General features: G+C 41.8%; 1 protein-coding gene across 4 annotated transcripts in view; it reads right to left on the bottom strand.

Moving 5' to 3' along the window:
• The window catches only part of OSBPL10 (oxysterol binding protein like 10), a 228859-nt gene that overhangs the window by 75275 nt on the left and 138867 nt on the right, over positions 1 to 14717 (bottom strand). For 3 of the 4 annotated variants that reach the window (XM_072153571.1, XM_072153570.1, XM_072153572.1), the window contains 2 exons: positions 9227 to 9434; positions 3318 to 3472 (listed from right to left, as the gene is read on the bottom strand). The exons of the other annotated variant lie outside the window; for it this stretch is intronic. In XM_072153571.1, the coding sequence (XP_072009672.1) occupies positions 3318 to 3472; positions 9227 to 9434 (363 nt within the window). The remainder of the gene's footprint in view (positions 1 to 3317; positions 3473 to 9226; positions 9435 to 14717) is intronic. 4 annotated transcript variants of the gene reach the window in all.

Here is a 14717-nt window from a genome sequence, read left to right as displayed (position 1 = left end):
TGTACTCCTCCCTTCAGATTAGAGCAAAAACAGGCTCTAACCATAGTAAAAAGCAAAGTGGGAGGCCCCGCTGCACAACTAAGGTAACAAGACAAGCACATTAGAGTCTCTAGTTTAAGAAACCGTTACCTCAACTGCCAGCTTCATTAACTAGTACTCGAAAAACGCCAGTGCCAACCTCTACAGTGAAGAGGCGACTCCAGGATGCTGGCCTTCAGGGCAGATTGGCTAATAAAACCATATCTGAGACTGGCTAGTAAAAGGAAAAGATTAATATGGACAAAAAAACACACACATTCGATGGGAAGATTGGCAAAAAGTGTTATACACAGGGGAATCTAACTATGAGTTGCTTGGATCACACAGATGAACCTTTGTGAGATGCAGAAAAACTGAAGAGATGCTGGAAGATTCCCGACGCCATCTGTCAAGCATGGTGAAGGAAATGTGAAGGTCTGGGGTTGCTTTGGTGCTGGTAAAGTGGGAGATGAGTACAAGGTCAAAAGGATTTTGAATAAGGAAGGATATTGTTCTATTTTGCTATGCCATACCCGGTGGACAACGCTTGTCTGGAGTCAATTTCATCCTATAACAGGACAATGACCCAAAGCAAACCTCCAAATTATACATGAACTATTTAGGGAAGAAGCAGGCAGCTGGTATTCTATCTGTAATGGAGTGGCCAGCCCAGTCAACCCCCTTAAGCTGCCGTGGGAGCAGCCTGACTGTATGGTACACAAAAAGTGCCCATAAAGTCAATCCAACTTGCGGGAGGGGCTTTTGGAAGCCTGTGGTGAAATTTCTCCAGATTATGTCAGCAAATTAACTGCTAGAATGCCAAAGGTCTGCAATGCTATGATTGCAGGAAAGGGAGCATTAATTGATTAAAGCAAAGTTTGAAAGAGAAACTTATTATTTAATATTAACTTAATATAAACTTAATATTTCAAGCCTTGTCAATGTCTGGTCTATATTTTCTATTCTATTTGCAACTCATTTGAAAAATAAAAGTATGAGTCTTCATGGAAAACACAAAGTTGTCTGGGTGACCCCAAACTATTGAGTGGTAGTGTATATTTATACACTGAGGGGCTGACTGCTGGGACCCCCACCGATCAGGAGAATGAGCCCCTAGAAATCTGGATAAAAGGACTGCTACTGCTACTAAATGGGTGGAGCTACACGTGTCCCGGCGCTGCATTTAATATTATGGGAGCGACATCAAGTATTAGGGAGAATGCAACAGCTGTTGTCTGGATCACTGAGGTCCATTCTCTTGATCTGTGTTTTTAGCTACATTGTCAAAGCTGTACAGAGCCAGAATACATGTACAGAAAGTCATTTTGTTATTCTGGACACATACATGATTGTTAATGAGTCTCTATTCATACTACTTTTGAAGGGCTTTATCATGCCTGAAATTGGAGTAAAACACTGCAATCAAAACTATGTTCCGGGGGACTTCAGCGCAGCAGCGCCACCTGGTGGACGTCGGAGGAACGGCCTTAATAAATCCCGTCCGGACCCGAATCCAGCGCAGAGAACGCACCGCTGGATCGCGAATGGACCAGGTAAGTAAATCTGCCCCACAGAGTTCATTGATAAGTACTTACTGTCTGAGGCTGCTAGTTATAGAGTCTAGAACAGTGATGGCAAACCTTTCAGACACCGAGTGCCCAAACTACAACCAAAACACATGAATTTTTCGCAGAGTGCCGAGTGCGGCAATTTAAGCTGTAACTTATTACTCCTTGCTCTGTCACATGTTTAAATTGTATAGGCACCAATACAGTAGAAGGAGTAGAAGTTTGGATTATCACTGTAACTTCCTTCTAGGGTCCTGGGCTTCCTGGGACTGCAAGAGGCCTTGAGTCCTGTCTGGCGAACTCTGCGCTGGGTGATGGCGCAGGTACTTCTGGCACCCATGCCATAGGTTCGCCACCGCTGGTCTAGAAGATTACTGCAACACAGTTTTTTGGATTGTTAATGCTTAAAAAAGCTCTAAGTCTAAGATTAGATTTAAAAGGTCCATCCTTCCAATTGGTCATTCGGATTGGTAGGGGTCTGCAGCATTAGGCCACAAAGTGTACAGAACATGGAGCCAGCAGAAGACAGGTTTGTAAACGACACACTGGCTGTGCCAATGTATGGCATCTCCACTTCCATTCACCTAATTGGTAGCTGAGGGTAGAATTCCAGCGCAGCCCCTACACAGTGGGGAGGATATATCAAATTCCCTGTTATACAATTCTGTAGAAATGTGTGTCAAATAAAACATTTTAGAAGGTTTTTAGACAGTATGTAGACACTTGAGGGGTGTGACCTCAATAAACTGGACATGGCACCACTTGAAAAGCCAGAATTATCCAAACATGCCAAACCTTTTGAAGTTTTCTGGCGTAACAAGACCAATTAATAGATGGAGCAAAGTATGACTCCACAGTCAGATTTACCAACCAGCATAAAAGTGATAAATCTGGTAAAGGGTAAGACTGTCTAGTCTCACTGTGCAATGGTTTATTCTCCGATGTTGGATAAATCTCCCCCAATGTGCAGAACTGTCAGTTTCTGGATTCTTACCATGTGTAGATCTGTTGACTGTGGAAAATGAACCGAGGGGGTCCGTGAGTCGAACAACCGCTGATCTATTATTGATGATCCATCATAAGGATAAGCCATTAATCACTAGTCTTGCACAATTTAACATTATAGCAATGAAGGGGATTTAGAGCTTGATATCAAAACAGAAACCAACCGTATAAAGATAAATGATGAACTTTATCAGCTCAGACTTCTCGACCGGTTTAGCTAAAACAGAAACCGCATCTAAATGTAGATTTTCACTACAGTACAGAGTAAAATCTGACCTTGTGTGTAATATTTCACAATGCATTTGATGTTTTCTGTGAGCTGAACACACCTAAAAGAGTTGCATATTTATGTAAAAAGTGCTCATTTGCACTGCATTCAGTCGCTTTAAGGAGATTTGTGCTATTTAAAATGGAAAGGATCATCCTGCCATCAGCCAAGCATTTCACAAAACAATCTATTCTCCGCTGTAATCAGCTACTCGGGATTCACAACGCATGACACGGACTCCGGCAGGTCAATTACCTGAGGTCACTCTTCAATCCCCTTGTTCCCATTTAAAATACAATGATAATCAACATCATCTAAATTGCTGTTTTTTAAAACTTTGTGTCTGTGAAGCTACAGAATACATTCTTCTTTTTAATTTCTGTTCTCTGTGTAGCAGTTTGGTATGATATGGCAATTTTATACACATCTTTACAGCTTTGTGATACACAGATCCTTACCTCAATATCTTGATCTAGTAGTTGATAGTCTTTAGGCATGCTTGGCAGTATTGGCCATGTGAGGTTGCCAGTAGCAGATGGTAGAGAGCTAAAACTTCCATTTTTGAGATTTTCTGTAGAATGGGACGTTGGACCTTGCCATCCCAGGACGCTTTCTAAAAACGTAAATTAATGACTAATGTATGAATGAATGAATGAATCATCAAGTTTCAAGATTATTACACCCCTTAATGCCCCATGGCAATATACAACACATTGCTAGTCCTCGCATTGTGACATAAATATTGGTTATGTTGAGTGCCACTCAGTATAACTATGAGACAGAGTTCCCTTTCATTGATCAGCACCAAATAAGAGAAGTGCTAGCTGACTACTCATGACTAGAGCACTCGGGGTCCCATAATTGAACTAAATATTTGTCCAAATATTTGTTTCCAAATATCATGTCATACTTTTATGCTGTGGAATGCCACATATTTCTAATTTTAATACAATGCATCAACATTTTGCATTTCCTTGTTGGTCCTTAATATTTCTCAGAAACACAAAAAAAAGTTTTGATGAAAGGTAAAAATGAACCCCACGTACAGCGATGTTAATTAAAGGGTTAACTCTAGGATGAATGGATGAAAGCATCTCTCCTAAGGCCAGTCAGTGACATGCTGTTAGTGTAAAGGTCTGTCATTGGCTTTAACGGTGGCAGACCACAGAAAACAAAAAAAAAAAAAAAAAAAAAAAGAGGCTGCATCAGAGTGAACCAAGCGCCTTGTGCTGCAACTAAAAAGCAATGTATGGTTTTCTTTTTAGTTAGCTTAACACAATGTCACATTTTAGTGCCCTGCATCTCCTTAATCTCCTATCCTCAAATGGATTGCGTCAGAAGTTTATCGTTAAAAAAGGGATTAAGCGTTTCATTGGTGGACTTCCTTTTCATCAGATCCTAAGTATGTACATAAAACATTAAAAATGCATCAAACAGAGAGGGGCATACAGCATAAAATATTATGTATATTAGAATAAAGGGTATGATTAAAATGAATCATGAATATATACATATGGTGGGTAACAATTACCCCATTGGGGTAGATATAATAGAGGTACAGTATAAAAGTGGATATGGAAAGTATTCAGATTACATTAATTTTTTTTTACTTTTTTTTAAATATCACATGGTAATAAGTGTTCAAACCCCCTGCTGTGGCACTCATATTTAACGCCTTCTGTTCCTCCTTGAAATAGTTCTTCTACTTCATCAAACTCCAGCTTAGTTTAAGTAAATTGATCGGATTAGGAAAGGCACACTCCTGTCTATATAAAACCTCACAGTGCATGTCAGAGCACATGAGAATCATAAAGTCTAAGGAACTGCCCAAGGAGCTCAGAGAGAATTATGGCAAGGCACAGATATGGTTACAAAGGCCAAAGATACAAAAGAATTTCTGCAGCACTCAAAGTTCTTAAGAGCACATTTGCCTCCATAATCCTTAAATGGAATACATTTAGGACAACTACAACTCTTCCTTGACCTGGATGTCCAACCAAACTAAGCAATTATGAGAGAAGAGCTTTGATGAGTAAAGTTAAGAAGAACCCCAAGATTACTGTGGCTGAGCTTCAGAAATGCAGTACAGTCATGGCCATAAGTTTTGAGAATGACACAAATATTCAATTTTCACATGATCTGTTGCCCTCTGGTTTGTCAGATGTTTTTATCACATACAGAAATACAAGTGCAATCATATTATGAGTAACAAAAGCTTTTATTGATAGTTAGAATGAGTTAATGCAGCAAGTCAATATTTGCAGTGTTGACCCTTCTTCTTCAGGACCTCTGCAATTCTCCCTGGCAGCTCTCAATCAACTTCTGGACCAAATCCTGACTGATAGCAGTCCATTCTTGCACAATCAATGCTTGCATTTTGTCACAATTTGTTGGTTTTTGTTGACTGACCACAAGTTCTCAATGGGATCAAGATATGAGGAGTTTCCAGGCCATGGACTCAAAATCTCTATGTTTTGTTCCCTGTGCCATTTAGTTATCACCTTTTTTTATGGCAAGGTGCTCCATCATGCTGGAAAAGGCATTGTTGATCACTAAACTGCCCTTGGACGGTTAGGAGAAGTTGGAGCACATTCTGGAACCATTCTTTATTCATGGAAGTGTTTTAGGCAGGACTGTGATGGTTGCAGGATGCTTTACGGTTGGCATAAGACAAGACTGGTGGTATCGCTCACCTTGTCTTCTACGAACAAGCTGTTTTCCACATTTTCCAAACAATTAGAAAAAGGATTCATCAGAGAAAATGACTATAACCCAGTCCCCAGCAGTCCACTCCCTGTACCTTTTGCAGAATATCAGTCTGTCCCTGATGTTTTTTCTGGAGAGAAGTGGCTTCTTTGCTGCCCTCCTTGACACCAGGCCTTGCTCCAAGAGTCTCCGGCTCACAGTGCTTGCAGAATCACTCACACCTGCCTGCTGCCATTCCTGAGCAAGCTCTGCACTGCTGGTAGCCCGATCCCAAAGCTGAAACACTTTTAAGAGATAGTCCTGGCACTTGCTGGTCCTTCTTGGGAGCCCTGGAGCCTTTTTGGCAACAATGGTACCTCTCTCCTTGAATTCCTTGATGCGATAGATTGTTGACTGAGGTGTAATCTTTCTAGCTGTGATACTCTTCCCTGTTAGGCCAGTTTTGTGCAGTGCAATGATGACTGCACGTGTTTCTTTAGAGATAATCATGGTTAACAGAAGAGAAACAATGATGCCAAGCACCAGCCTCCTTTTAAAGTGTCCAGTAGTGTGATTTTTACTTAATCATGACAGATTGCTCCAGTAACACGGGTGTTGGTGTTGATGAGGACAGGGCTGGAGATCAATCACTGAAACAATGTTAGCTGCTCCTTTTAAGGCAGGCCTGCAATGAAGTTGAAGTATGTTTTGGGGGAAAAAGTTCATTTTCTAGGTAAATATTGACTTTGCAATTAATTGCTGTTAAGCTGATCATTCTTTATAACATTCTGGAGTATATGCAAATTGCCATTATAAAACCTGATGTAGTAGACTTTACAAAAATGAACATTTGTATCATTCTCAAATCTTTTGGCAATGACTGTAGTGAGAAACTTCCACTAAGTCAACTATCACAGAACCCTTCTACCTGTCACAGCTTTATGGCATAGTGTGCCGAAGCAAGTCTTTCTTCAGTGCAAGACATATGAAAGCCTGCATACCGTTTTATAAAAAAAACAAAGACGAAGATTGAACTTTCTGGTCTAAGTTCTAAGCGGTATGTGTGGAGAAAACCAGGCACTGCTCATTTACCTGTCAAATACAGTGCCAACAGTGAAACATAGTGGTGGCAGCATGATGTTATGGGGTTGTTTTTCAGCTGTAGTGACAGGACAACTGGTTGCAATAGAAAGAAAGAAAGATGCAGCCAACTACAGAGATATCCTGGAGGAAAACCTCTGGACCTCAGACTGGACAATGACCCTAAGCACAAAGCTAAAATAACAAAGCAGTGGCCTCAGAACAACAACTGATCTAAACCCAGTTGAGCATCTCTGGAAAGACATGAAAATGGCTGTCCACTAACGTTCACCATCCAACCTAAAGGAAAAGAAGATCTGCATGGTTGCATCATTCCTAAGACGACTCATGGCTGTACTAGTTCAAAAGGTGCTTCTACTCAATACTAAGCAAATGATCTAAATACCATGTGATATTTCCGTTTTTCTTAAAAAAAATGTAAATTTGGCAAAAATATCTAAATTTCTGTTGATAATTATAATAATTTAATAATAATTCTTTATTTACATAGCGACTACAGATTACGCAGCGCTGCATAGAACTTACCAAATTGGTGATTTTCTGTCAAGATGAGATGTAGAGTGTACATTAATGAGCAAAAAAAAAATCTTTTAATCTTACCAATGAAACCTATGTCTGACCATAAAAACATAAAAGCATTTACAGAGCATACTTTCTAGGGATATGTTAAGAATAGAAACTAATATTATAAAGAATCTATCTAGGGCTTAGTTGGACTAGGAAATATGGGCAGATGAAGGCTAATTCATAGAAAACATCACTAGGATTCCCCAAAGAATAGAAGTACCGTATTTTCCGGGCCATTAGGCGCACCGGAATATAAGGCGCAACAGTCCGATGCGCCTTATATATGTAATAATTCCATATATAAGGCGCATCGGACTATAAGGCGCAGGGTCGGGGGCGTGGCGGAGGTCCGGGGGCGGAGCGGAGACCCGACGAGACGCGACGGCGAGAAGAGACGCGGAACGCGGGGAAGGTGAGCGGGGAAGGTGAGGTGGAGAATAGCATACTTACATAGGTCCCCGCTACCGGAGACAGCAGATCTCCAGCGGGAACTGCAGACCACGCGGCAGAAGTTGTTCGTGCCGCGTGGTCTGCAGTTCCCGCTGGAGATCTGCTGTCTCCGGAAGCGGGGACCTATGTAAGTATGGTCCGCTGCCCTTATATAGGGTGCACCGGACTATATAGCGCACTTTGGATTTCCAAGGAAATCCAAGGCTTTTAAGTGCGCCTTATAGTCCGGAAAATACGGTATATGGAAAATACAATAAAATAGAATAATGATAAGAAGAGTAGGGAGAGAAGAGAAGCCAGCGTGAATTGGACAAAAAGAAAAGAAGCCAGCGTGTGCAAGAACTTTTATACAAAGGGATAAGGAGATGACATGCAGATGCATGCACACTTCAGGGGTGGAATGAAATGAAGGAGGTAGCAGCTGTTGTGCCCGGATTCTCCGGTACGGCTGCAATGCAATGGCTTCTAACTCTGGCACATGCTTGTAAGGAAATCTATCAAAAATCAAGCATGGATAAACCACACCTCACCACACTTTGACTGGGGTAATTTTTGAACTATTCTATGACCGACCGTTAACAGCAGTTAACCACTAAATATGCGATATCAGAATGCACGGGAGAAATTGGATATCAAACTTAGTGGAGCTTGTTGTTATACTGAAGCAAAATCTCATGACATAAGCCAAGAAGTAAAATCTTAGGGCCCAAATAGGTGTTCCATATGGACAATTACTCAAAGTATATTGCCAATCCTTTTAAGTACTGGTGCACAAAAACCGAAAACTTTTTGTGCACCAGTAGCTTTTGCCAGTCTGCCTTCTGGGAGAGCGGGCAGGTATCTTGTGGCAAGCAGCGTCTCTAAGGATACACCAAGGATCCACAACAGGACCCTTCACGATCCAATACGCCTAAAACTTCTGACACCAGGTGAGAGACAAACCACTTGTTCTCTTTTCCATTTGAAAGATTTCACTTGAGTCTATTTGCACTTATTTCCCTTTCTGGAATATCCCATCATACATGAGTGAGGATTCTTTCACAAAGGCACTCACCCAACCCCAGTCCTTCATACAATCCTTTTAAGTGGCCATCATAAAGCCCTGATCTCAATCCTATTGAAAATGTATGGCAGGTGCGAGCAAGGCGGCTACAAACATGGCTCATTTATACCATTTCTGTCAGGAAGAAATAGCCCAAATTTCTTTCAACTACAGTTAGAAGTTTGTGGAAGGATATTAAAAAAAAGGGCAGTGGTCCCAAATGCTAATCAAATTTTTGGATTTGCAAAAAGTAATAAAAAATGCTTTAAAATTCTCTCTCTCTTTTTATTCTGTTATTTGGTAAATATAAATAATTTTGTTAATCCCAAATTTTGTTAACCTAAAATTGGAACGTTTTTAAGTAAGATTGTAAGAAAAACCTACATTTGTGTCTTTTCATATAGTGTATGTAATTTCTTGTTTCAACTGTAATCATATCTACATAGAACGGTGTTGTCACATCTGCTTCCTATGAAATAAAAATTATATATGTTTAGTCTCCAAAGCTGCACCTGCTCTCACCTGACATCACTGGCTTGTTGTTCTGTCCAGCTTGGTATACGCTTTGCTGAAGCAAGTGGAGGCATTCCCCAAGGCAGCTAAGGGTGGCAGCAGAGGTAGCTTTCAGCAGGAGTAAATCCTGATCCAAAGCAGAGAGAGGCCCAGAGCCTGAAAGTGATTCAATGGCATGTACCAGATTCTTTTGCTGACCCTCCACCTCAGCCATCACCTACATTAAAAAAATAATATATACATTATATATTGATCATATAAAATTATTAATGCAAAAAACCCTATATTACTATAAATCTGCCTGAAAAGTTGGTCTTTCTGATAATGGCAGTAAAGGTCAATGTCATGAGACGGATTGTATATTTAACAATATTTTTACAAATTCTTAAGATGACTGTAGTTCATCCAATGTATAGGCAAATATTTGTACACACAAAACCTTATATACAAATGTGCGTTAAACATGTCAGGTCATTATTATAGAACTGACCTCCCCCAGTCAGCTTGCTATAACATGATTTCTGCTGCCATGTTGCATGAACTAGAGGAAGTTTTCATCTAATTAGGTATTCCTGAGATTTGGCAGTGATCACAGTCAATGCTTCAATTCACAATGTAAAAGACATTCATTGTAAGCTCTCAACAAACTTTTCAAAGACAGTTGTCCTGTGTATGCACGTTCTCGTGACACCCGGTGTGCTCACCGTACCGCACTGTGCACAATGCGCTTACACGGAGGCTATATGCCAATGTGTGAAAGGGGCCTAAGTCACAGTAATAATAAACCATAATTATACATCTGTAACCCTAAAGTGCTGGATCATCATACCCAGAACAGCAGCTTAACGATTGATGCAAGTATTAAAATACAGTGGGGCTCATTTACTAAGGGTCCGCGGAGCGTATTTTCGTCGGATTTGCCGACAATTTCCGTCGAATTGGCCTGGGATTTTGGCGCACGTGGTCGGATTTTGGCACATCGGCAACGGCTTGCACACGACAGAAATCGGGGGGGCGTGGCCGTCAGACAACCCAACGGATTTGGACAATGCGCAGGATTTAACATTTAGAATTGTGTCGCTTACAAGCACCGGGAAGAAGAAGGTGAACTCCGGCGGACCTCGGCGCCAAAGCAACAGATGCAGGAACTCGGGCGCACGAGCTTAGTGAATCGCAGCAGACCCAAATCCTCGTGGGACACGAACCACGGGATCGCAACAGGACCGGATAAGTAAAAAATATGTGCTGTTGTTGCCGTGTAACTATTGGGGGGTGGGGCGATTATTTTAAATAAAGTAATTGATCAAAATGTTACCTTAGCATTGTCATAAATAACATCATCTCACCTTTCCCAACAGTATTAGTTACCATTAACCTCAGTGGTACATATTATTTGATCATTATGATCAATTTTGGTAGAAGTTGGGCAATTCTCTTTGTAAATGGTCAGTAGCTTTATAACAAACTTTACATAAATCAGCAGTGCAGATGACAAGAAAATTTGTTGAGCTAGGCTCACATGTTATTTGCCATGTGTTGTAAGGACACGTCAGGAAGATTCTAACGTTTCCCCACAACTTATTGGCACAGACGTATCCCACCATATACACTCACCAGCCACTTTATTAGGTACACCTGTCCAACTGCTCGTTAACACTTAATTTCTAATCAGCCAATCACATGGCGGCAACTCCGTGCAATTAGGCATGTAGACATGGTCAAGACAACCGAGCATCAGTATGGGGAAGAGAGGTGATTTGAGTGCCTTTGAACGTGGCATGGTTGTTGGTGCCAGAAGGGCTGGTCTGAGTATTTCAGAAACTGCTGATCTACTGGGATTTTCACGCACAACCATCTCTAGGGTTTACAGAGAATGGTCCGAAAAAGAAAAAACATCCAGTGAGCGGCAGTTCTGTGGGCGGAAATGCCTTGTTGATGCCAGAGGTCAGAGGAGAATGGGCAGACTGCTTCGAGCTGATAGAAAGGCAACAGTGACTCAAATCGCCACCCGTTACAACCAAGGTAGGCAGAAGAGCATCTCTGAACGCACAGTACGTCGAACTTTGAGGCAGATGGGCTACAGCAGCAGAAGACCACACCGGGTGCCACTCCTTTCAGCTAAGAACAGGAAACTGAGGCTACAATTTGCACAAGCTCATCAAAATTGGACAGTAGAAGATTGGAAAAACGTTGCCTGGTCTGAGTCTCGATTTCTTCTGCGACATTTGGATGGTAGGGTCAGAATTTGGCGTCAACAACATGAAAGCATGGATCCATCCTGCCTTGTATCAACGGTTCAGGCTGGTGGTGGTGGTGTCATGGTGTGGGGAATATTTTCTTGGCACTCTTTGGGCCCATTGGTACCAATTGAGCATCGTTGCAACGCCACAGCCTACCTGAGTATTGTTGCTGACCATGTCCTTCCCTTTATGACCACAATGTACCCAACATCTGATGGCTACTTTCAGCAGGATAATGCGCCATGACATAAAGCTGGAATCATCTCAGACTGGTTTCTTGAACATGACAATGAGTTCACTGTACTCAAATGGCCTCCACAGTCACCAGATCTCAATCCAATAGAGCATCTTTGGGATGTGGTGGAACGGGAGATTCGCATCATGGATGTGCAGCCGACAAATCTGCTTTGGAATAACGACTGTATGAGCCAACAACGCATGATTTGGAAACTCAGCCACCTTCGCTATAGCAGTACAGGAATATCAGAGTGAATCCAAAACATCTGCATGCAATAGTGTTCCCAATTTAGAGACCTTTGATAAACTCCGTGAGCGCCTTAAGGGTGAAATCATCCTCTGGACTTTGTGTCCGAACTGCAAAAACAGATGAATCAGTGAATTTGTACAGGTAAGCAGACATAGCATTCGCTATCCGGGTTTGAGATTTGTGAAACTGTAAAAACTCTTCTAGAACGTCAGAGGGAGCTTGAAGGACTCCTTAAGACTCTGTAAATGTTTGGCTTTGGAAAAAATTTTGGGTAATATTACAATTTTATGTTCTGTTCTTGTTATACCACTTTGTTACATTTTGTTATCTGTTTGGAGCAGACATCACAGTCTACCACAGCACAGACTGGTCTGCATTAGTCTGTACATTGATACATCCTCAACTGCTAACACCCAGTTGCACTGATACATTGTTTTCCAAGATATTAGGCAAGTTATAAGTTGCTCCTGCCTTTTCATGCAGTATGCAGAAGACAGGTCCTTTTTAAGGAACAAAACACAATTTATAATGAACCCTTACTCACAAATATTAACACAGCTTAAACCCCTGCTGCAAATAATCGATATGTGATGGGGGGGGGAGAGCGGTTATCACTGGCGGTTGTTCATTTGACGTGTGATGCAAGGGGTTTGTTAGTGCCGGGCTCTGTTCCTCTGATGGAAATAATGGTTCTGTGATGACTAGGTGGGAGGTATATCTAACATGCTGGAGAGGCAGTGACGTCACCGATCTCCCCGGCACACGTGCGCCTGGGCAACTTAGCACGGAGAAACAGGCCGCGCTAAGTTCCGCAGGCGCGTGTGTGGCGGAGAGCTCGGTGACGTCACCGGCTCTCCAGCACTTTAGAATCCGGCGCACGCACGGGCACGCGCATGGTGCGCCGTGCCCAAGTGCGGTGCGCCGAGTTATAAGTTAATATAACTTATAAAACGGCGATAGGTACTTTGTTCCCCTAACAAAAATATGCTCTGGCACCAGCTCACCCTGAGCTGGTGCCATGTATATGTGTCTAAACCTACCACTTTTAAGTGGTAGGTTTCCTTTAAATACAAACTTAAATAATCTGTTAATTATTATATTTCAGGGCACTGACAGGTTATAGAGCAGAGTACATGTGACTTTACTAAGAACAGCAACACACTCTGGGAATAAGAAGACAACTTTTCCAGAACGAGAAAAAGAAATGGCTATTATCTCTAGTCATGTCAAGGCTTCTTGAAAGTCAGACACTGACCCATAGAGAGCTGCAGTCTTTAAAGGGAACCTACCACCACAAATCTACCTATAAAGGTAGATTGGGTGGTAGGTGGATCAATGGGACGTGAGGATAGCCCTTTTAAGGGCTAATCCTTATGTCCCCACACTTTTTTGATAACTTTTATTAGATATATATTCAAATTTTCTTATGCGGCTACTGGGGCGCGGAGTAGCCGCATCTGAGGTTACACGAGGCGGCTACTCCACGCCCCGGTAGCCACTTTACCCCTCCTACTCACCCATCTTCGGCACACAGCTCCGCGTAGCTGCGCGCCCTCGTCGGGCGATCCTGCCGTCTGCGCATGCGCAGAAGAGCAGGCCCGCGTCTGCGCGGTCACTGCTCCGAAATAGGCGCGGGCCTGCTCTTCTGCGCATGCGCAGACGGTGCCCTTTAACCCCTTCCCGCCACAGCCCTTTCTCATTTTTGCGTTGTCATTTTTCACTTCCCACCTTCAAAAATCTGTAACTTTTTTATTTTTCCATGTACAGAGCTGTGTGATGGCTTATTTTCTGTGTAACAAATTACACTTCAAAATGGTGTTATTTAATATTCCATGTCGTGTACTGGGAAGCGGGAAAAAAATTCCAAATGCAGTGAAATTGGTAAAAAAAACACATTTGTGCCGTATTCTTGTGGGCTTGGATTTTACGGATTTCACTGTGCACCCCAAATGACATGTCTACTTTATTCTTTGGGACGGTACGATTATGGGGATAACAAATTTATATAGGTTTTACAATGTTTTCATACATTTAAAAAAATTAAAACCTCCTGTACAAAAATTTTTTTGAGGATTTTTCCATCTTCTATAATTTTTAGGACTGTACGACCTTTTGATCACTTTTTATAGAACTTTTTATTTTTTTTTTAAATGGCAAAAAAGTGCCATGTTTGACTTTGGGTGCGATTTTCTGTTACAGGGTTAAACGCAGTGAAAAAACATTATATTTTGATAGACCGGACATTTTCAGACGCGGCGATACCTAATGTGTTTATGATTTTTACTGTTTATTTATATCAGTTCTGGGGAAAGGGAGGGATTTGAATTTTTAGGTTTTTTTATTATAATTTTTTTTTTTTTTAACTTTTTTATTGTTACAATTTTTCAGACTCCCTAGGGTGTCTGTACGATCCTATCATATACTGCCATACTACAGTATGGCAGTATATGTGTATTTTACTACTCATACATTACAATGTGCTGATAGCACATTGTAATGAATGGGTTAACCCGAAGTAGCTTCGGGTCTTCTTGAGACCCGAAGCTACCCTGACGACGGATCGCCGCTCCCCGATGACGTCACGGGGAGCAACGATCCTCAGAAAGATGGCGATCAGCCCGAGAACACCAGCACCGATCGCGGGTGTTACAGGTAAGCCTTTGCTGCAATATGCAGAAAAGACTTACCGGCTATGGAGAGGGCTCAGGACCCCACCGGTAAGGGGTTAAAGGAAAAAAAGGATTTAAAATTATACAAATGGAGCCTGAGGCCC

This window comes from Engystomops pustulosus, chromosome 5 (genome assembly GCF_040894005.1).
Source record: "Engystomops pustulosus chromosome 5, aEngPut4.maternal, whole genome shotgun sequence".
In the NCBI taxonomy this organism is placed as follows: domain Eukaryota; kingdom Metazoa; phylum Chordata; class Amphibia; order Anura; family Leptodactylidae; genus Engystomops; species Engystomops pustulosus.
The sequence above is the reverse complement of the archived record's forward strand: the minus strand, read 5'-3'. Positions and strand labels throughout refer to the sequence as shown.